Here is a 23843-nt window from a genome sequence, read left to right on the forward strand (position 1 = left end):
CTCTGCAGTGTCTCCACTTTGTACGCCACTCGGCTTCCTCTGCTCTGGATAGCACTGCAAGCGGGAAACCTGAGACACTCCACCCAGTCCAAGCACGGGGACCGTCCTGTGTCCCTGTTTTCATTTTGCATAGGTTTTAAATATGTTGACTGCGGTATACAGCACTTTACATTACCAGTTCTCCCGGCTGAGGGTGAAATGCGACTCCTCGACGTCGAAGCTGAGAGGACAGGGTGGCGTAGTAATGCTGACAGGTTTCATTTCAGCTTTACTCTCGCGGCTGCGGCAAATCTGCGGCCGCCCGAGTTTGGTGGGCAGTCGGAGTTGGAGGCGTGGCCTGACGGTGGGTGTCATAAACCAAGGCAAGCACAAACAGGGTGTCAGAGGGGAGGGGCTTTCTCTCACTCTCCTCACCACCACAATAATAAAAAAATACTCTGGCTGAACCTCATTTTGGCTCAAAATCTAACACGGACTCCATTCTTACAAGAAAACCTAATCCTCCCGCACATTCTTCTGCCAGTGCCTCTTAACAATGGCTGAGAAAGATATACCGCAAAGGAAGAACTTGCGCCTTTTTGTTTCTTCCGATCATGGGAACGCTGGGTATTTCAGATAAACATGGAAACGTTAGCGCCAACAGCCTAATAGCGTTTAATGCATTCCCGTCGTCGAGTGCTAACAGGGTGGCAGGGGAAACGTCTTACCTGACGGCTAAAGAAGTCATCGCCACGTAATTACACGGCTGCTGGCGAAGCTGCAGTGTGGAAGTTATGAGTGTTTTTGGTGCGTTAGGGTGTAATCCGCGCGCCTTCTCAGGCTCCCCCAACTCTAAACAGTGTTTAGGAGTAATTGCGGCTGCTTCAGCCGCGATGTGAAAACACCGGCGGGTTTTCTCAGTGTGAGGTGTGGTCTCGCCGGCGTTTACCTCAGCCCTGTTGTGTGTGGCCCTTCCTGGGTAAGCAACTCGGAGCCGCCGAACGGCTTACTTTGTCATTAGTGCAGTTTCCATAGCTCGGGCTATACAAGGGCTGGGAGGAGGGGCCAGGTTGGTTGCTGGGAGACGGTCTTGTTTTTTTTTCTTTTTAAAACGGCTCAGTTGTGACCTTTTGAGTTTGACCCAGGGCGCAGAGTTGAACTGCCCCGCCCCCCCCCCCCTCCCCCCCCCGCCAGGGATCGGGTTTCCTGGCCCTCGTGCCTTTGTCTCCCAGCAGACACGCGGCCCAGGGCACTTCCTGCTCCTCCGGGCTTTTTAAACGCGCGAACGTGACCGCGTGCCAGATCAAAAGGGAGAACAGCCAGCAGCAGGGTTCTCCGTTCACACCCTGTGCACGTGTTCAAGGGGCTGCTGCGGGAGCCGCGTGCGCAGTCTGAGCGCGCTCAAACAGACACACGGCCCGTCCCCAGTCACTCTGGTGGGCATGAGTAAATGCGCGTCGGGTGGGCAGATGCAAAAGGACAAATGTGCCTCAGGATGCCACAAGGCGCGGCGTTTTGGTTTGCAAATGGAAAAGTGGCCGTAAATAAAAACAGCGCCTTCAGCTGTCGAGGCTTCGTCTCCCCCCCCCCCCCCCCAGCACCCCCCCAAAAGCAAACACTTGTGTTGTTACCCTGAGCCCCAGGTGCCAGTCCCACTGCTCTCTGCTGATAGTCACTCAGAATGCCCCAGACATGAACGAGGGGTTTCTTTCTGCACACCTTCATCACTGCTGCCATTTTTTAGGGACTGAAAATGCTAGTGACCTTTTACTTTGCCCTATTACCATGACCGCTTTGTGTGACACAAAGACTCAAGAAATAAATGTGTAATTTTTATATTTATATGCTACATCAGAAGCCCCCCCCTCCCCCCCCATACAGCCGTGCTCTTCCGTTTCACTGCATAACAACACGAGCAGAATTCTGAGCAGTCAGTCGAGCCGCTCTGTGTCACGACGCGTGCCTCAGAGCTGCAGCAGTAATTGATTCTCTGGGGCAGGCCTTCAGAAGCCAAAGCGCTCCACATAGTTCTGCATCCCTATTCCACAGGCTGGAGCAATCTGCCCCAGTGAGTGGGGGGGGGGGGGGGGGGGGGTTTTGAAATGTTTTTTCAACTTCCCAAGTCAGTAGTCTTGATCTCCTTTGTTTTCAGTTACCAGTAGTGATTGTTAAGAAAATTCTAATCACATATTTGTGATCTCTCAGCTTAAATGGTTAATAGTAATAATAAGCACTATAATCTAAAATCCCCTCATTGGTATCCATTATGTTTTATACAGGAACTTGCACGTCACCTCCGACCCACCACCTTGCGTGCCCAGTTTGGCAAAAACAAAGTACAGAACGCAGTCCACTGTACAGACCTTCCTGAAGATGGCATATTGGAGGTAACACCGGATATATTTGCTTCATAGTTCACTTAATTTCAGTTTTATCGCATGTAAATTTGTGTTGTATTGTTTTGGAGTTATCATCATAGATATCAGTAGCTGCTTGTATTTAGACCCTCCTAAAGCAGTCATGCCCTGAGAAAGTCTTATTACAGCCCAATATCAATATCTTACAATACTGCCTCAAGGCATGATTGTCAGTATTACAGGAAAGCTGTAAGACGACAGTCCAAAAGCATCAATTCAATATGTATAATCCTTGCTGATGTCAGAAATGCTTACAGAATTGAGGATGTTAAGATGAAACAGGTTTTTAGTATTAAAATTTAGTATTATAAAATTTTAGTATAATGTAAATCCGTGTGTAAGGGAAGGGAATGCCTCTACTTCCCGCTCTTCTGCTCCATCACTGCAGTCCAGTTCACTGTGCCTGTATAAATAATTACATTCCACGTCAAACCAAGTAGAAAGATCTCCATGCCTGTCAGCTCAGATGCTGAGAAGCAGCGCTGTTGCTTGCGGCCGGTCATCTGATTCTCTGTGTTTTTGGTGGGGGGGGAACAAACGCTCTAATAGAACCATTGTGACGCTCCCAGTGTGTTCGACCTGTGGAACGTCATTGTATTGTTCTGGCGAGCTGGTGACCTCCTCAGCCAATAGCAGAGCAGCTCTCTGTCAGTGGAGGAGCTGGATTCTGCAGTGAGGTCTGAACCAGATTCACAGGCTCAGACAGACAGCGCCATGCTAGACCCCTCCCCTCAGCAGCCTCTACAGAGCAGCACAAGGCTAGCGGCGTGTAGCCAATCACAATACAGAACCACTGCTGCTTTTTTCCCTTAATAAATTTTTTCATTTTAAAAGTCAGTTGTTGATTTCAGCATCACACTTTTGCAAGCTGATCTGCTCCTTGCATAGGGAAAGCAACACCTACCGTAGTATATTCAATTGAAATATATTCAATAAGGTTTTTTTTTTTTTTTTTTTTACATTTTGTGGGTTATGGACACTTTGTACAGAATTTTTTGACTTCCAATGATACCTTTCTCATTGCAGGTACAGTATTTCTTCAAGATATTGGATGGATGAGTTTTTTTGTGCATATAAATAAAATGGCAATGACAAATCACTGTAGTTTCTCCATTTTATTTTTGTTTAAGTCTTACCCGGATTAAATAAATGACTAGTAGATGAACTCCTGATAAGTTTACTGATGTTTAACATTGACTTTTGCACTTTTTAACACCAACAAAACATCCTATTACACAGGGCACTGCATTGCGTCTGATAAGATTCTAACCTTTGACCAGTGACTTTGGTATTGTATTTATACATTACACTTTTTCCTGCAGAAAAAAAAAATGTACAACTGCATAAATATAAAATTCTTCCACCATGAAAATGGCTAAAACATTCATTAGAAAGTTACACCACATCATGTGATGTCTCCAGCAAAACAATTGGTTTTTCAAAAGCACTGAGTGAACACCGTTACCGGTTTGGGAAACAGGCTTACTGGCTGGACACGCAGCTCGACGTTGTACTTTAAGCAATAAAAGGAAGCGAAAGCCTCACAGAGAGCGTAATAAACCCCTTATCCCACATTTAAAAGTGATCAAAAAGAAGAGAACAAGTGATGTAAAAATTTAGTTTCCCACAATCATTGACTTTTAAAAGACACACAGAGAAGGTAAAGAATTTTCACGGAGTGCAGCCATTTTCCTCACACACGGACCTAGAGGCAATCAGAGCGTACCATGACAGAATTTTCACTTTGTATGTATACATTTTGTGTGTGTGTGCGTGTGTATCTGTGTCTGTGTGTGTGTCTGTGTGTATATATATATATATATACATACATGGACACACACATATGCGCACACACACATGCAAACAAACATGCACACATACACACTTTGGACCGCTGAAGCTTCCTCGTGTAAGAAAACAGGAATTACAACATGGTTTGGAAAGGACCCTCGTATGCGGCTACTGTACTGTACACTCCAAAAATATATATAAACCACACAAGGCAGCAATACTTAAGGGGACAGAAACACTGCTCGCTACATCCGTAGTGGAATTACAATTTACAGTAATAAATGAACATGTCCCATGGCTCAAGGAATTCTCATTTACAGTAGAATAAATACTTTGTGCTATTGCTACTCTCTCTGTAATTTACATTCTAACCCTAGATAAATGCAGAAAAGCTAGTGTAAAGCATACCGATGAAGTGTGGGTCCCGTTACGTTATGACAGTTTCTTCAAGACAAGTCGTGTTTTTTCTTTTTAACTTCAATTTTTATTTTCATTTTTTTTTTTCTTCTCTAAATTATTGAAATGGGGGAGAGAGAAAGTGCTACTTCCATAGCTGAGGTCATGAATCGTTGACCGTGATCTTAATGTCAAAACGTCCCTGGTAGCGGTCCTTTTCGCTGTAACCAATGTTCTCCCCGTAGATCCTGCACTCGATGCGCAGCTCAGTGTTCATTGTGAGGTTGGTGAACTGGATGGCCACCAGGGGCTGGAGGTACTGTGGGTGCAGCAGTTTGCCGTAATAGGGGTAGTACTGAAGGGGGAAACCATCGCCAATGCCAAAGTATTTCACTTCCTGGAGCTTCCCAGCATCCTCTTCTTTCTGCAAACAAAATGTTGGGATGATCAGGGAACCGGGTCGACGCAGAGGACGGACGGCTCTCACAGAAGTCTACCGAAAGGCAGCTAAAAGCAATCCGGTAATTCAGTCAGTAAGTATGTTTGACTCGATGTGTTAATTCTCTGAGCTACTAAGTGAAGTGACTTTGATTGTGCTGTTGCATGGTTGTGTATTCAGTGTCCATACCTTGTTGGTGCAGTAGATGGGGATCACATTGGGCCGCACTTTGGCCTTGGCATCCTCTGGGATGGACTCATTGGAATTAGGAGGCTGAAGGCAAAGAAGAAGAGTCAGTCAACGACATGCGGCCTTCTTACAATAAGAAAGGGGTTTTGAGATGGCAACAGCTGCGGCTGTCTCCAGAGAAATCTTCAGTAGAACCTTAGAGATGCAAACTTCAGATACGGACTGAGTGGTCCATCCAGTAGCAAGCACTGAACAGTAAAAAGGCTACAGTAATGAAGGTAAAATTCCAAACAAAAAAAGGCTTCAATTATTGAACTAAATTCTTAATCATTAAGTTCCAAGCAACCTTCAGTCTCAATGTCTTCTCTTTTCTGAGGTTCTGCTGTATGTATGTGTAGGTCCCTCTTGCCCAAGGAGTATCGTGGAGTATACAGTGCCATGAAGAAGAACTGAATTACTATTTCACGTAGGACAGCCAAAAATGAGATTCCCCTATTCAGTCAACATCTCTAACGAATACTGGAGCTGGAGACAACTGTCCAGAAAAAGGAGAGGATTACCTTTGGTCTGAAGTTGACGATCCTGTTGAGCTTGACAATCACACAGGGTTTTCCATCTTTGAAGCCAAATGTTCTGTCTTCCAACCCGGAGCAGTCTTTCAACCAGGATCTCTTGAATCGGCAGGCCTTCCTGACGCCTATGTCGCTTTCCAAGTCGCCCCTGTTCTTGTATCCGCCAGGGCTCTCTGCCAACAGCACAGCATGACGCATAAATTAAGACCGAACATTCTGTATCGTTTTTTACCCCCCGGTAGTGACCACAGTTGCCGTTATCCAGCTATGGATACCTTGCAGTGATAGCTGAAAAAAATTTGTTATGCTGCAAACTGCCCATGCGTTACATTACATTGCTGGCCAGAACAACCTACACACCGCTTTTTTTGCATTTCCATGCTTCTTCTATAATGGTTTTTCAAATGGAAGTTTCTAAGCCCCGGATTATCCTTACCCCAGACTAAGGCTAAGGCTAATTTTCTCCCCTTTCACAATTGAGCATTTATTAACCCAGGCCCAAGCTTCAGCCCAGGGTTAAGGATTCACACCTGCACCCTGAGGCCCCAGGTCACCATCTGTTAGACACATGCAACGAGACCAATGTTTACATTCATCTCATCCTGAATGAGTCACTGTATGCTTGCTTGAGAAGCCGCTGACTTCAGTTAGCGAGATTAATGATTACATATTAGAAAACAATTGCATTCGCTTGGAAAGTGAACTGCAGTTACAATCTGACATAGACGGTGATATGCTGATACACCAGATCTCTCACATAGAACATATCCTACCAAATAATTTCAGGGAAGATCAGGAAGTGAATCTAGTAACAACACTTGCGTGCAATAATTCTCCTGACAAACTGGGCTAAGATATACTGTAATTAGTGAAAAAGCAGCAGGCTACATTATCTGTAGGCAACTAGCTAGCAGGTCACTTACAGGAAGATAGCTAGTTTCCACATGGCTGGGTCCAAGAATTACAGGTAAAACAGGCCTTATATTGTACCTGTATCAGTTTTTTCATGAAATTATAAAAACATCTGTTGAAGAATAACAATTATAAGTAGTCAGAAGAATAAATATCACTGTGTGAACACTGGCGATTTTAGCACTGTATTTTTCCTGACGTCAGTAGCTAGCCCTGAATGTGGGTGCTAACCCTGTTTGAGAGCAGGCCAAACTAAGTGCTGGGCTACGATTGATCTTTTACTACTTTGAAAGTGAGAGTGTGATACCTGGCTTAGCTGAGAGAACTGAGAGCCTTGTTAGCCTGGGCCTTAGGGAGCTAGGAGTCTGGGGCCAAGCTGGAGCCTAACGTGTGAAATGCCCTGTTGTGTGGTTGAGTTGTTCATCTGGCTATTTGCCTTGAAGTTTGCTAAATTAACGTTGCGCTACTTTGAAAACAAATGGGAACAGACAGATCAACACATTCACATTTAATTCCTGCCAAACATGGCAGGGTACACTGCAAGAGTACTTCTACTATTTTCAGTGAAATTAGTATTATCCTCATTTCTGCTAGTAAGGTCATTGCTCTTAATAAATGGATAGGTACATAAAAAATAGATGGAACGTAATGCAGTTTTCTTCATGTTACACTTTTTTAATCAGCTGCTATTTTTTAAAAAAGGTGGCTACGCATGCAGTTTGTCCTTGAGGACTACAGCTGTCCGTCATCACCGCTCTGTATCACGAAAAGCAGGCCCGCCTCCTGCAAATCAGCCTGGCATTAAATCCACATGCGTGTGCTGCCTGAGCCCTCGTGCCTCTTAGCTTTCACACATTGCCTTTGCATTTCAGAGTGCTGCACGAACAGGCAACGGCTGCATCTTTAAGGACTAGATAGTCTTATCTTTATCTTTAAGGACTTCATAGCGCAGTGTTAGCTTGGCCATTGAAGGTTTCCACAGCTGCTGGTTGCTTGAGTTAGGCTCTATTACCAGTTGCGAGTGCAAAGGAACACTGAAGAGTGGAGCTCACAACAATGCCATTGGGCACGTTTAACATTCTGTAAGATGACTAAGGCCAGCAAAATGCCAAGAGAGGGAAATAACTGTCAGTTCTACCGCCTGTTTTTATCAGCCTGAGTGGAGTGGCCGTCCTGACAGAGTAACACCAGGTCTAAGCTCTCCATAGAGGTCTTCCTGCTAGCAGCTCCACACTTGCTCTTTTCTGTCTTTTAGGAAATGAACAGGAATCAGGAAGTACCTCCACAGTCCTCGTACTTCAGCTGGTCCAGCTGAGCAGTCTCGTCATAGAGCTCCAGGAACTCCTTCATCCCTTTGGTGTACTTCATGTACGTCTCCAGCTCGTGCTTGTTGAAGGTGATTTCTGCTTTCTCTGGGCATGGGGTGTGTGATAAACCTGGGGAGGAAGGACAGCAGCCACAATGTGGATTAAAAGGATATTTAAAAATAAAAATAAAAAGCAGCCACAGTCACTTTCATTTTGACCAGCCTTCATTTTGCACAAAACTGTGGAGAGAAACATTTCTGTTTTTTTTTTCATTCACTGTACTCCTTAAAAATCTTGAACTTAACAAAGCTTTATTTAGCCATTGTCAAATCAGATATATCTTGTAAAGGAATGCAAAACGAGGTTGTTTTTAATGAAGATTGGCTAAAACATAAGTTTCAGAGCCAGGTTTGGTAGAAAAAAATGAATACAGCATTCAACGAAAGATTGTGTGACTCCTAATACGGTAGAAATAAAACTTACTTTGAAATCTACAAACTTATTCATACCGCATTGAAAAATAATGATTTAAGATTATTTTTTATCTATGATATTTCCAAGGACGTTACTTAATTATAACCAGTTTCCCTCATTCATTCACATAGAATCTCATTCAGCGTTCACTCAGTAGTGTTGCTGTGACACCTACTAGTGCTGTATAGAACAAGAACTGCACATGCTAACATGCTAGCCGTCAGTGTAGGAACCATTTACATTTGTCAAAAGGGCTTTTTTACACAGACTGGCAGTAATTTTCCACAGTCACGAAGGTCCAAATGCAAATGGCTGGAGCTGAGTGACGTATGAACAATAGCATGGAAAAACAGCAGACATGTCATTGTTCCTTGCGTTGGAGAACAAACAGGTCAGGAAATGAATCTTTGAAAAGAAAGACTGTTTTTTATTAATTTGAATCTAAACTGGCAGAGAGAGTTTAGTGGCCACTGTTCTCAATTGCATAAAACAAAACTAGCAGTTGGATTTAATTACAAATGTTGCCTTTCTTTTCTTTTTGTAGTTTTCTAAAACGCAAAAGTCTGTGGGCAGTGTGGTTTTTGAAGAGACAAATGACAAAAAAAAAGAATGACTTTGTCATTTCACTTCCAGTCTGTTCTTCCGAGTCTCCCCCGCTCACGTGCTTTTACTTCACAATGGAAACTTTCAGCCCAGAGAGAGGGGGGCGGAGCTTCAGGGGAGCTGTCTGCCTGCTCTGTTAACAGGCCACCAATGGGAGCTCAGTTCAGCGCAGCGCTCTCCACGGCACCGCGTGGCCGCCTCGGTCAGCTGGGCTTAAAGCAGTCAGACTGCTTCCGCGAGGGCAAATGGCAGACTGGCGGTTAAAGTTGCCTGTGGCCACAGAGCTAACACCGTACGGCGACAGCTGAAAGCACAGTGAAATGCAGGGCCATGCTCTGTGCAAACTGCCTCCAGCACTGGGCTGTGTGTGGCAGAGAGAGAGAGAGAGAGAGAGAATTCCTCCTACTGCTGACCATGCAGCACCAGAACTTAGAATACAGAAGTAAATGGACGCGCTGTTTCAGTTCTTCCCAGCCTGTCGTCTTTGCTCGCTTAGGGACAGTTCATCTGTGGAGCCGTTTAGGTGCATTAATCACAGACATGTTTTCCCATTAACAACACCCGGCGTCAGAAAGTGCCTTGAGTGGAATTCACGGCTGCCGTCATAGTGAGGCGCCTAAAATGGGAAGCAAGATGGAGAGGCCAAGAGACGTCCAACCAAAACCAAAAAATTCCTTACGTGCAACGGACATTTCCATGAATGAATGAGACGGAATGCTTTCCCTGGGTGCCATGAGCAAATGCTGGCAGGCAGGCAAGCAGGAAACAAGATGGCTGCAGAGTCTCCATACAAACAAACCGTCAGCAGGGGCCTGTCTGCAGGAAGTTCCCGAGAGGGAACGGCTTTAAATATGCCACTGAGAGGAGGACTGGGTAAGATCCTGACAGCTGCACCCACACACAGCAATCTGCACAAGCCTGACCGCGATAATGCAGCGTCTCCTAGCAGGCACGTGCCCTCCTCTCCGTGTTCAGTAGTCTAAACAAAACAGGCCCCACGTCTCCAGTCCAGCTAATTCAAAGATACCCAGTCCTGCATTTGACTCACTGATTTGTGTGGACCGGGAGTTGGCCGCTTTGAGCAGGCCTCGGTGAGCGCTCTCTGTTTCTGGGAAATTTCAGTACGTTCGGGTGAAAATAAACATTTCCCGATTCAGGCTTGCCAAGTTATAATCATAGGTAAAGGTGAAACACTGCATTTCCCCTAGTAATATTACGTGTTACTCCAAGTGACTGTAATGTAATGTAATATACAGAAATGCTAGGTCTAGTTATAATTAACCTGAACAATCCTGTAGCAGGGGTGGATAAATCGTAATCTGGACTCCATGGGACTTTCGTTATTGTGTTCTGGACTACCTAGCTGCGACACTTCAAAGCCCAGGTATTGTCAAGTAATTTTCTTCTTTTGTTTTCTTCTAATAAATCAAAGAGAGTTTAATTTGGCTGATATTACTAGTCCCTTTTTCAAAGTTGACTTACTTCACGCTTGAGTAAATCGGTAGGTGGGAGTTCCTCTGTACAAACAAATAATCTTATTTTTGGATTTCTGTAGTTCCCTTCTTGTCCAACTCAAGCATGCCAGCGGACTGTGAGTTAGTGTGACCATCTCTTTATTAGCGAGCCCACAAACAATAATAATTAGCATTAAGGCAAGAAAACGCACTCACCATATAACATACCTCACCATAATCGTGTTTAAAATGTGACATTTGTACAAACTTAAAGGACCTAATAAGAATCTTAGCTAATGTAAGGTTATTAAGATACACATGGTGGCTATGACATCTAGCTTAATTTTAACCAGCAAGCTAGCTTCATTTTGATAATGTAGCTAGCTAGCATATATAAGATCCAAAAGAAATGCTAGAGTAAGCTAGCCAAACATTGCCATGTATAATACTGATGAGGAGAAGTTTAAGTAATATTATCATTACAGGAATAATGGCTGACTAGTAGAATTTCTACTGAGATAGTAAGCAGCAGCCTTGCCACATATGTGCACTTAATTAATGGAAATTATTGCCAAGAAATTTGTTAAGAGCCTTTTTTTATTTTGCAATAGTCAATTAGAATCCAGTTGGTCATCTGCAATAAAATGAATCAACATTCACTTCTGGTCAACTGTCAAGATTCTGGTGCATCGTACTTAGATGTCTACTCAGCTACCACATAACCACATAACAGAGCAACAGGGTTCAAACTGTCTGGCAGCTACAACTGTTACTTCAGTTAAGATGCAGATGAGAGTGATGTCTTGTCTGTATCATAATGTGAAGGCTGCTACTTTAATAGACCTGCTCATCTATATTCACGGTTGTGGACTTCATATTTACTTTCATATTTTACTTCAGTTAATTTTTGTCTTGTTCTTATAACTATAATAATTTATAATGGCTAGTAACAAATGATGCGATAGCTAGGCCTATTACACATTCCCTATTTGGTTTACAGCATTACATCCATGTTTAACTTGTGTAGCTGGCATAAAAATAAGTACATTCACAGTTCTACAAAATATAACAGCAAATGAACGCGAATGTCCTCAACTTTTCCCTCTGCATGTTGATGGGTCTTTAATAAATGGCTACAGAAAGAACAGCTCCCTAGTGAAGCACAACAAAATAAGGATATTAAATCATTTTCACACCATCATCCTTTACCTCTCATCATCTACTTCCTTTTCTGTCACATCTTATTTAGGAACAGCAGTGTTATGATGTCAGCCTAAGTACTGATTTGAGGTTAAATAGTGCATTACTTCATAATTGACTTCTCCTTATTGCAGTGTAAGTATATGCCCCAGAATCATTATGAATGCATTTCCTTGCTATACACCTATTAATTACAGTACAAATGTAACTATTAATTTCAGTGTGGTTTTTTCAAACTGTGTTTTTATGTTCACTGATTATTTGTTTACATGCATTACACTCCAACTAGAGTGTAATGACATAGACAAACGGCTGGAAAGGAGGGAAGTGTTTCAGATTTTAGGGATAGCTAGAGCAGTTTTAAAAAGACATATAGTGAACCGAGGGCAAGGTAACAGTCAAAACCACCAATTACTGATCTATGTGCAAACACACACACCCCTCCAGCCCGCCCCCCCATCCCAACCCCCAATATTACACAAGCAGGAAGTCTGTGAACTACCTCAAATGACATTCAGGAAAAAGGGCAATTCAGTGTGCTGAGCTCTATTCCTGTGGGCTACAGGTCCCCCTCCCTGCATAGAAGCACATCACTCTGCCGTATTCGCAATAACTATGACAGCTCAGGAGGAAAACACTTTCCATGCACAGTTTTACTGTGCAGGCTGCAGTTAACGTATATACAGCCTGCTACAGGTTATGGCAAGGGCTTCCTAATTACTAGTAACTTGTACTAAAGTTGTACTAACAAGCTATAAAAAGTGTAGATGAAGGAATCAGAAAACACAGACAAACCAGACGTATGTAATCTGGTTAGAGAGCAAGACAGTGCTCTGCCTTCATTGGTGTTTTTTTATTTTTTTTACCTGGCGGGGCCACTCTGTCCTGGTGCGTGGGTTTGTAGTTGCTCAGGGTGAGCAGCAAGGCCTGGATGGTGCCGACGAATACTGCAGCCAGGCAGCCGTAGAAGATGACGTAAAACAGCAGGATCTTAACTGCAAAGAGAGAGAGGAGTAGGAGGCAGTTGGCAACTGATTCAATGGATGGCACGTGCCTTTCATTCAGTCTAAAAGAGAAAAAAATGGTTGTTTTCCTCTGGAATGGCCCAATATTTGCATACCCTGTGAATTCCCCTGGGCGGAGGGTGGGAGATAAACTGCTCACTTAAAGGGCATGATTGACTGCTTCTCCAGCCAGCTAGCCCTCTAAAACAAAGAATATTTTACAGCAGGGGGGGAGAGGGTGAACAATGGGGAGAAATAGAAAAGAAGTCTGGGAACTAAAGCATCCATTTTCCCAAGGTGCCAATCCTGTGGTTACGGTTTAGTAAATACGGAATAAGCGCGGGCCAAGCTTTTGTCGTTAGCTGGCTCAAACAATCACGGTTGCTGTCAGCCATTCAAATGACACGGGGGGGGCCCCAACCCACGGGCGAGTCTTCCCTGAATTTCTCACCCTGTGAGAGTGGAGGAGGACATGGCAAAGCTGAAACTAACTTTTAATCAGCAAAATGACCAGAAGCCAAGTGAGCTGTATGCCAGCATGTCTTCACTTTGACAAGACAAAGACATTATGAACGTGATACATTCGCCAAATGTCCCTACACCTGGTGAGACCAGTAGTCAGGTTGTTTGTGTTTACCTCCTTTACTTTGCCTCTGTGGATGATCAGCCAAAGCATGACAAACATTAAAATTAAAAAGATTATAGTTTAGTATTATGACTGCTTCCAGCTGCAAACGCTGCCCTTAATGTTCACTTGGATAAGATGTCCCAGTGCAGTAGATCATGTACACATTCCAAAAACACTGCCTCACCATGTATATTCCTCAACAACATGCGGGCAAACGTAGTCCCGACAGAATCTTACTTCAGACACTAAAATTGGTGTTTTTGTGCAGTGATGAAGTTAAGTTTGCTTCCCCGCAATGTCGTTATAAAACAGAGGCGAGCGCAGCCTTGAGCTCTGTGGCGTTCTCGCCGAGCGGCGGGCTGCACGGGGAGCCTGCTCCAGAGACCTCGCTCCGCCCTGCTCCCAGCACGCACAACAACACAGAAAAACTCTGGCAGCGGCGGGAGCTGTGACTTCCTCAGCCCCTCGCTAACCCGCGCCACGTGTTCCCCCGATGAGGCAACAGCGGAGGGGGGTAGCCTAAACCTTCTGGTCTGACAGTGCGGGAGTCATTCCGCGCGTTACTGGAAGCCGATCGGCCCGCTCACGCCCAGCACCCTCCGGTTAAAACGTCTCCTAACCAAAAGGGCCCCGACCCCTCCCCCGACAGCGTTTCTATGGCGTCAGGTCCGGCAGGTCAGGTCCCCTCCTATCTATCAAACTGAATGGCCTTCTCCCCCCCCCCCCCCTTTCCTTCCCTCCCCCCATACCTAGAAACTGAAAGGTCTGTGTTTATCTTTAGTGCCACCATCTTCCAGAGAAAACACATGCTCACGGTCATTGTTCATTCATAACTACAGCACTGAACAGGCAGTTGTTCGCTCCCTGCCCGGCGTGACTGCGGAACTCGAGCAAAAAATGTTAACATTCCTGTGTTACACACGCTGGGATTTTTCTCATTAACACATGACAGCGGCCATTCACAGCAGAAGACCCACAATGTCCTGTGATTCAGTTTCCGAAGCCTTCTTCGCCCACTCCACATCGAGTGGAAGCATGCTGAGGCCAACGTGAATGGAGGTACACAATTCCAAACTGTCCACACTGCGCACATTCCTCCGATTAAAACAGTCCCGTATAAAATCAAATATTTTTAATGTACTTGTTGTGAACACCTCTCTTTAGAAACCCGTTTTTTTAATTTAAATTCACGAAAACTTATTCAGCCAGAGTACACCAGAGAACCAAAACAAAGTTTGGAAATTGGCCAATGAGAAACAACTCCTGACCCTCTTTCAAATTGTTCCTTTACTAATTTCACAGTGCTTCTGAAGTCTTTTTTTGTTGTTTGTTTTTGAAAACCAAAGACAGCCCATTCATTGATTATTAACGAGGCACATGTCTGCCCTAGGTTCTGCATAGGTGTACCAATAGTGCATAAAGCAATGACAAAAGGTCACAGTCACCCTTAAGTCATCTTGAGAAAAAATTGGAATTTTTTTTGTAATTTTGCATATACACAGGCATTGTGGACAATAATGAAGCTATAGTTGGCCATGAAATATCATGCTATGTTGCGTTACTATGTTAAATGTAGTCACGACACCACATCGCCCTTTTCCCACAACTGCTTCATGGCCATTTATGAGGCCTTTTCTGAAGAGAAATACACAGGACATATAATTTCCCACAACAAAGTTTATAAAATCCTGATGGCCACTACTCCTTTGGGTTCATGTAGCTAGCTATATCATAGTTTTTACATTTTTATATTAATTGATCTTTTGAGACAGATTCTGTTTAAAATAAGGGCTAATTCACTTTGTCTAGTGAAAGTAGTGCTTTTCATTGCAGGCACAAAACATGTTTCAAAAAATATTAAAGACCATGAAAAAACATGCTTTTTAAGTATACTAGGGCAGCTTTTCCGACTGGTGAAGAGTTGTTAGCAGGGGAAAAATAGTCCGATGTGTTCAAATATTCTGCAGTTGAAGCCAGCTCTGGGGTGGCACTCACTGACAAGACAAATAACTAGTTATATTACCGTCTCTTAACTTCATAATCGCTACTGAGCAACATACATACGACCACCTACTAATCTGCCTTGAGTTGTAACCGTAAACAACTGAAAAATGTTTAGATCCTGTAGATGGGAATAAAGCACAGGTTTCTTGGTAGGCCAATGAGATTTAAAGGATGTGTCACTTATTCATAGGGGGGTAAGGAGTCTGAAATATTCAATTAAAAATTATTGAAACGAAACTATTCTCACGTCATTAAAATACACGAAATGTCAACAATCCAAGAGGTGACAAGATGTAACCTTGGAAACAACAGGAAGGGAAACACTGGTTAATCAAGCCCCATTGTTAACGTTAGCTACGCTGACATCAGACCCCTTTCGGTAGTAATACTAGATGTACAGTGTCTTCTTCTGGGTCCAAATAATAGGCCAGATCACCTTGACTCACCTTGGACTGTTGCATTTTTAACCCAGTATTCCTTAACCAGTTATTACCATGAAGACAACTGCAGGAACTAAGGTTAACACGAAATGATATCCCCCGCATAATCATTGACGCGTTTCACTGGTCAGGAGAAACCCACTAGCTCCAGCGTCTCTCCCCCTTCACTAACCTCCCTTTTCGAAACACCATAACAGCGAATGCAGTGACATGCCTGGCTAGTTAATTTATTGTAAACTTCCCAGAGAGAGGATTTGTTTGACTTTTTAACTGATAAACCCCCTTCAAGACAAATTAATCACAACAAACGTCCTACAACGGGACCTCTCACAGGATACCCTATCTAAATACAGATGTGACAGCAAAAATTCTGACAATATTATAACATTAGACAAACTACCGCTTTAAAGAGACTATCGATTTAAAAATGCTATTACTAGCTGCTAATAAATGCATACTAATTCGCATTTTTGTTATGGAAAATCTTCAATTTGTCATTCATTTAAACACACATAGGCTGGCAAGCAGGCTAATTATTTGAAAGCAATTAGCAAGCTAACTAAACGTTAGCTGTATAAATACTGAGTGTGAAGTAGCTAGGTAGCTTTATTTTCAGATAAAACCACTTCTGAATACCCACGGTTTCATAATCACAAGAAAATGAGTGTCGTGAGAGTAACTGCCTCGAAGGATCAAACAGGTGCTGAATTTTCCCGTCAGAAGGAAAAACAGGAACATCACAGTTTACAGCTAGTCTACCGAAGTATTTAGTACAACTCGACATTCAACCCTAGTCTAGGCTAAGCCATCCCGTTATAGCTCATTTCTAGCAACGGAAGGTTACGGGCGGGTTAGCTAGTCTACATTTTTGGTAACGTTAACAACCCCGCTACTTCATGTATTGTCTGCCCATATAAAACTATAAAAACTGTACTTACACCAACTGCATCCAGTACGTCCTAACAATTCCTTCTTTTCTGAATTCCAGATAAACGTCTTCCATCCTCCATCACTGTCTTTATTTCCTGACATTTTCGTGTTTTAGTTCCCTTTTCAGCAATTTTTTGTTGTTGTTTCTCTGTTTTAAGTGGCCTCCGTTACACTGCTGACTACAACCCCCCCTCCTGCTCCAAATTCCAATAGGACAGAGTTGTACCCGGCTTGCCGTAATGTATCCCACACAATATATCCCCTTCGGCATCTGACTCCGCCCTCAAACTCTGTTAATAAGTTACCTTACGAAGAGGGAGTGCCAAGCCTGACAAATCACAAACCTACATTCTTTTGCGTGGCACACTCGTCTGTGTAAGAAAAAACCACCGATCCGCCCGAAACCCCTGCAAAATATAATACTGTATGATCCCAGTTTATATGTATAGTCTTGTAGTATATCGTGTGTGGCAAATTTGACGGTTGTAGCCAACCAACTTAATATATTCAAAAAAAATCCCCGGGCACTTTCAATACACGTGCGTCTCTTTTACCGAAACCTACCTCAGTTTTTGAGTCTGCTCACAGTCCGCGAGCTAGGTAATTTACCTTGGCTCAACCTTATATATTTCCTAGTCTCATTTTTATAGAAATGAGTTCAGATTAATAAATCATGCAAGAGCTCTCTCAGTTAAATACCAGATGGCGCTGTAACTCAGAAACGAGTTACTTTGTGGTTATATCCTTATACATCCTCAACAACTGCAAATTCAGGTGCACTGTTTTTAACATCAGGTAACAGCTGATTTTATAACTAAAAACATTGTGACGATAATCACATTTATTTGTTAGAAAAGCTGGAAATGGTTTACTTCTCAATTTAAGCAAGTTGATGTTTTATAAACAATCTTTAACAATCATCACCTTTATTATTGAGTTCTTGGCCTTAAAGGTCATACAAAGGACCTTGCTACAATACACATGGCCAGAGACCGGCAGCTAAAATAAGTTTTGTAAAAAAATAAATAAATAAATAAAAATGAGAAGTAAATCAAAGTTTTTAATTCATTGATCCAAAACCACATGTGTGTTCTAAGTTAGTCATATAGACTTTGTGGTGGCAATAATAACTTGCAGATGAACAGCTCATTTAATAAAAGTTTAGCACACGTTTAGGGGAAATGTTCGAATAAATCAGCATTCTTGTCTGCTCAATCCTGGCCATTTAATTATCCCCAAATTGAACTTACTCGATTAATTTATCGAACTCTACTAAGTAATGATTAGATGGCTAAAATAGTGAACAGGAATACTGATAGTTCGGAGATGCAGACAAACTTTAGAATTGTTCCCACTTATTCAAAAAATGCAGACGACCACAAAGGTGCAGGCAGCAGGCGTATACAGCAATTTCTCTGTTAAAAAAGTTCTTACTCAAATGTCGTAGAAATCATCTAGCTGTCTCATGTTAAATGTTAATGTCTTTTTCACTGGACAGTGCTGCTGTATGGCAATGTGTCATTTATCGTATCATGCTCAAGGTCAACAGTGGCAGTAAAGGCCTGTATAGTAAATGTTCATGCTGTCTTCCAGCTAGAACTAGAAGGAAGGTCAGTGTCATACGGAACCCTCTGTGGTCACATGACAAGGAACCAAAGTCTGAACTGAGGGCGTGTCTCTATGCTTCAGCAGGTATATCCAGAAAGCCAATGTTCTACAAGGACAATAGGTCAAAGTTGAACTGCGTTGTAGAGAATGCCATTTTTTTAAGGAACACTGGGAAAAATAACCATATTAGTCTGTACCGATCAAAAGATTTGAGTTTTGAGATGTCTGATGTTGTCTCATGATAGGAGTGTAGGTGACCCGGTGTGATTGCTTTTACACCCTTGAGCTTTGCCCTGTGAAATGTGAATTGAATAACAGGTTTTCTTGCTGTGGAGCATGACATAAGGCCACTGCCGGTGATTAGGCTATCCCGTTTCCAGCAATGTTATGTCCTTTGTTCAAGTTGCATGTTTCACCCACTGTGCGTGAGCAGTATGAAGGCAGGCAAGATATTTTTTTAGTTCAGTTCAATAGGATTGATTAACATGATCCAAAGCATACCAACTTCCTGGAAATAGTAAGCCTAAAAAAATTTCTTTATCATGCTGGTGGTGCATGTTCCTTAACATTTGGGTCAATATGGGCATATGCGATTGTGAAATATAATCTACTGGTATGCATGTGTCACACTGAGTTTTAATGTAAACAATGCTATGTTTTTCAGCCCAACACTCTCCCTCAGTGTCTTAGTCATATTTCTTGTTAAATTCCATTGCACAACGGTGCATAATCCTAGATTCTGAATATCGTCCACTGCCCATGGAGATCGATGCAGTCTGACATGTCAGACCTTGGGAACTCCAGGTGCTGCTCTCAAAAGAGTAGAATTATGAAACCACTGTAAAAAGAGGCTGTTTGATTGTAATAGCTTCACAATGCTGGTGCTATCTCTGGTCTGATGACGGTGAACTGAAAAGATTGAAGCATTGCCTATAAATGTGTGTTTCTTATCTTTTACAAAAATGCAGTTCATGCAATAGTTTTCCTTGTGTTGGTTTTGTTGTTTTATCATATTCACTGCACAAAGTTCCTTTAAACACAACTGTGTTTGTAACAGCTATTTATTTGTAGTTAGGCTTTCATGGTGATTATATAAATCCACAGAGAGATTTTTCCATGTATCTTTCCTTAGGAACATTCATAATAACAATTTCCCGGAATAAAGGGACCCAAAAGGCTATTCTCTGAAAAAGAATAAAAATCATTACATTCATTTGGATCTTTATATTAAAATATTTAGAGAATTTTTTTTTTTTTTTTTGCAATAACCCACTTGAGTTAATAATTTGGAAATAAACTTCAGCGGCAAGGTTTAGCTGGCTGTCCCAAGGGCAAATCGAGCATGCCCACTTAGCAGGACTGCATATGTGTGCTGAGTCTGCAACAATAAGAAGGCTTGACAGGCCGGACTGATGGCCCATGTTGTTGGGAGGTGCAGCATTCCATGATAGGCAGGATTCCATCTGGCATGTGCCATGGCCGCTGGATCCTGGCTGGTCCGCAGTGGCATACCGATGCGCTGGTGTGGAAAGATGACATCTTCCCAGACCAGGACATCTAGACTGCATTGCACATTCCCAGACTCCCCTCCCCTTCACCACTGTGTTCAAAACAAATTCCTATACAGCTGAGGGGTGGGTGGTTTGGCCTTGCGTATTATGTATTACTATTCATGTCCTAAAAAGCTTTGCCAGCACTGACATAACCACTGTAATGCTAACTGTGATTATTTGGATCTTGAATCTTTGAATTTGTTAAATCCTTGAGTGAGGGAAAGGCTAAGGGGGGGGGGGGATGGTTCAAAGGGTGAGGTCTAGCACTTCAGAGCCAGGACTGTTCTCAGGGAGCAGAGTTATTGTGGGTCACCCTTTCTCTCCCTGCCATAACCACCTGTCCTCTTTGCCTTCAGCAAAAGATGTAGTTTGTTATGGGTTCCATTTTATGTGAAACTCTAATTAATGTGATCCTGTTAAAGGGAGTAATATTCCTCTCTGCAGTTTCTTTATTGCTGCTAGCTGTTGATGACATGACAAGTATGAAGAGGGTTGTCTACTCCATCTGTCATGGCTGTCCCTGCTAGTAAAAAGTATGGTCTTTCATTCAAGCTTTGCACTTTTCAGAATACTTGGAAAACATGATACCATTTAACCCCTGTTGATACTAGACATCACAGAAACTGTTTGGAAAGCTTGTAATTGAGTGTGCTTGAGGTGTTCAGGTAAGGATTGTACAGATTGACAGTTGTTTAGATGATCTATACAGTCCTGTGCATCATCATAAAATATGAAACTACACGTCTTACAAACTGTCGTGTAAATCATGCCACAGAGACACCAAATAAATGTTTTTTTAGATTAAAATTACTGTTGCCACTGAACTCAACATTTTCTCTTCAGCATCTGCAGTACAATTTGACATATAGAAAAACATGTTTTAAGTTATCCCCCAATTAATTGCTACAATTATGTGATTAATCCAAGAGTTAAATGATTTTCGGAGAGGGGGTAAAAATGAATGTGACAGGTATGAACACATGAATGGCAAACTGCCAACATTCATTATAAATGTTTTCAAAGAGGCTTGAGTTTTTTTGTGATGGTACCCTATAGGGTGCAGCAGGATCCAGGCCGGGGGGGGGGGGGGGGGCGTATGCACCGCAATACATATTTCCTCAGACCTCTGGGCAAGAGGAAGATCCATGCTATACTGGTATCTCTGTGTTTCCATTGGCTGATGCCGTTTGATTGAGTGGAGCTTCGGTCCTATGTTTGAGCATTTACACCACCTTCCCGTGATGTGTACATAGCACCGGCCCTCTAGTATGTGCGCTCGCACAAACACGGCTTCGCCGCTTTGGCTCAGATCAATAGGGTTGACCTCAAAAACCTCGCACTGCTGAGGCCTGTCAGTCCAGGGCAGGACTTCACTCTCCGTGTTTTTCTGAACTCCGCCAGACACGCCTGGGCCATCGTAGCTTACCTCTCGCTCACTGGCTCCGATATCTGAAGAACCCTGTTTCCCCTCGAGGCCATGGAAGTGCATTTTTGCATATCCTGTTGGTTTACAGGTGTAAAACACAGACTGGAACAATAGCAACACGCAAAACATGTTCAGCTCTGGGTGTCTTTCAAGAATAGGTCTTTCTTGATGGTTACAGGTTGTTCACGAGACATCCTGAGGTAATTATGAGACTGGACTGGAGAAAAGGGACTTCTCAGCAGACTGGTCCTTGGTTTTGGTGTCTGGCTGAATGTTTCTTGAGCTAATGTATGTCTTTGATAGAGATTGTTTGAAACCTGTCAAGGGGCCTGAAATTTGTTCAAGCGCATTTGTATGGCGAACACATTAAAATAAGAGTCGCCTACACAGTCAGCTGGGGTTTGTGGTGGCAACAAAGGGACTGATTTGCTGGTCTTTAGAATCTTTGTTGTATATTTGTGGGGTGCCTTGCTGCCCAAAATAAGGTTCTGTGAACGAGGGTCGTCAGGCAGCAACAGTGCTCTCCCCAGGAGACTTCATCAGAGTGCAAAGTGTGAATCAGAGCTTAGTCCGAACTTACACATCCAGCCAAGTCAGGTCTCTGTTTATTTTTACTGGCTTTTCTCTGTATTACAATAGGGAATAGGGCTGGACACTTGTGAATAGGAATAGGAGTGCGCACTTTTGAACTGCACGCATTTGTGTTGAGGTGATGTGGAGGTCTAATTACGGTCTTGTTCCTCTCTGCCTGCTTATGAATAAAGTCCTGTGAATGTAAATTCACCTCATCCCCCTCAGTCAATTGGCAGGTTAAAATAGTGGTGCTCTGTACAGGACTCACTGTGAGGGATATGCTTTCACAGAGAATTTGTGCTTCACGCTCATAATTAGCTATTAACTATATTTCAGCAAGTCAGCACCGTTGCTGTTTTGGAATAAAACCTTATTAGGTTTAAGGGCAGCCATATTCATTTAGATGTCACTATAACACAGTAGCCAATTATTGCAAGGGCGCAGGCTGTCAAGGTGATTAATCAACGTGTAAGGTCCAGTCATGTATCAGGTGTCGGACTGTTGCTATGTGGTTAATGAACAATCTGTGCAATATAACATGCACACTACTAATGTCATGCAGTCAGACCTGTTGGTTGTGTCGGGTTCAAAACCACTGTTTTGAACCCGGCAAGAAAGCATTCAGTATTCCAGATCTGCAAGATTTTTTCTCTCTGCATAGGTTCTTAGAGCCTCACAGTACTTCATACTTCTTCATGGGGCATTGCAGAGCTTCATGGTATTTTACAGCCCCACACTCGGACTCCGGCTTTACTGCTTGATTGCAGTGACGTGTGTGTGCAGTGCTTCGTCCGCCGAGTCGAGGCTGCCTGCCTCCACGTTACCTGCTGCGGCAGCCTGCGCAGTTTTTCACTCTCCAGAGCAAGGAGCCATGCAGCGTGAGCGAAGCAGCTCCTGCTGTTCCTCCTGGCCCCTCCTTAACCCAGACCACCTGCCAAGCCAAGGCAAGAAATCAATCAGAATAGATTTTTTTTTTAAATTTTAAAGCATCCATTCATTCCTCTGAAAAACATAATCTGATGGGTTCCTGCCTCTTTGCCAGGTTTTATTATTCCTGTGATGAGTGCGCTTCTGGGCCAATGCGCGGGCATACGTAAACGGGTCTGTGCGTACACGTATGCGCACACGCGTGTGTGTGTGTGTGAGTGTGTGTGCGCCCGATGTGATTAGGCGAGCTACAGTTGCCGGCTTGTGCTGCCGTCTGAGTGAGCTGAGAGTGTGAGCTGAGGATGTGTGCTGAGAGTGTGAGCTGAGGATGTGTGCTGAGGATGTGTGCTGAGAGTGTGAGCTCAGGATGTGTGCTGAGGATGTGTGCTGAGAGTGTGAGCTCAGGATGTGTGCTGAGAGTGTGAGCTGAGGATGTGTGCTGAGGATGTGAGCTCAGGATGTGTGCTGAGAGTGTGAGCTGAGGATGTGTGCTGAGAGTGTGAGCTGAGGATGTGTGCTGAGAGTGTGAGCTGAGGATGTGTGCTGAGGATGTGAGCTGAGGATGTGTGCTGAGAGTGTGAGCTGAGGATGTGTGCTGAGAGTGTGAGCTGAGAGTGTGAGCTGAGGATGTGAGCTGAGGATGTGTGCTGAGAGTGTGAGCTGAGGATGTGTGCTGAGGATGTGTGCTGAGAGTGTGAGCTGAGGATGTGTGCTGAGAGTGTGAGCTGAGGATGTGTGCTGAGAATGTGAGCTGAGGATGTGTGCTGAGGATGTAAGCTGAGGATGTGTGCTGAGAGTGTGAGCTGAGGATGTGTGCTGAGAATGTGAGCTGAGGATGTGAGCTGAGGATGTGTGCTGAGGATGTGTGCTGAGAGTGTGAGCTGAGGATGTGTGCTGAGGATGTGAGCTGAGGATGTGTGCTGAGGATGTGAGCTGAGGATGTGTGCTGAGAGTGTGAGCTGAGGATGTGTGCTGAGGATGTGAGCTGAGGATGTGTGCTGAGAGTGTGAGCTGAGG

At 43.5% G+C, this 23843-nt stretch overlaps 2 protein-coding genes and 1 long non-coding RNA gene across 4 annotated transcripts in view; 2 read left to right on the forward strand and 1 right to left on the reverse strand.

Annotated features, from left to right (window-relative positions):
- Positions 1 to 3495, forward strand: part of nme7 (NME/NM23 family member 7) — a 46827-nt gene extending 43332 nt beyond the window's left edge. For both annotated transcript variants that reach the window (XM_035393831.1, XM_035393832.1), the window contains exons 11-12: positions 2259 to 2366; positions 3423 to 3495. In XM_035393831.1, the coding sequence (XP_035249722.1) occupies positions 2259 to 2366; positions 3423 to 3455 (141 nt within the window). In that variant the 3' untranslated portion in view covers positions 3456 to 3495. The remainder of the gene's footprint in view (positions 1 to 2258; positions 2367 to 3422) is intronic.
- Position 3496: 1 nt separating this feature from the next.
- atp1b1a (ATPase Na+/K+ transporting subunit beta 1a) lies at positions 3497 to 16990 on the reverse strand. The gene is made up of 6 exons (XM_035393839.1): positions 16748 to 16990; positions 12600 to 12728; positions 7976 to 8131; positions 5772 to 5956; positions 5212 to 5295; positions 3497 to 5007 (listed from the first exon to the last, which is right to left on the reverse strand). Exons 1-6 carry the CDS (start codon positions 16839 to 16841, stop codon positions 4747 to 4749), a joined length of 909 nt encoding a protein of 302 aa, XP_035249730.1. The 5' UTR covers positions 16842 to 16990; the 3' UTR covers positions 3497 to 4746.
- On the forward strand, positions 5007 to 8140 carry LOC118214175. The gene is made up of 2 exons (XR_004762595.1): positions 5007 to 5116; positions 7951 to 8140. It is a non-coding gene; the product is annotated as an uncharacterized LOC118214175 (long non-coding RNA).
- Positions 16991 to 23843: the final 6853 nt, after the last annotated feature.

This window comes from Anguilla anguilla, chromosome 15 (assembly GCF_013347855.1).
Source record: "Anguilla anguilla isolate fAngAng1 chromosome 15, fAngAng1.pri, whole genome shotgun sequence".
Taxonomy (NCBI): Eukaryota; Metazoa; Chordata; class Actinopteri; order Anguilliformes; family Anguillidae; genus Anguilla; species Anguilla anguilla.

Coding starts and splice junctions, on each gene's coding strand:
- atp1b1a (XM_035393839.1), bottom strand. CDS start 16,841: ATGTCAGGAAATAAAGACAGTGATGGAGGATGGAAGACGTTTATCTGG. Junction 12,729..16,747: donor ACGTACTGGATGCAGTTGGT/GTAAGTACAGTT, acceptor CTCTCTTTGCAG/TTAAGATCCTGCTGTTTTAC. Junction 5,008..5,211: donor CCATCTACTGCACCAACAAG/GTATGGACACTG, acceptor TTTTGTTTGCAG/AAAGAAGAGGATGCTGGGAA.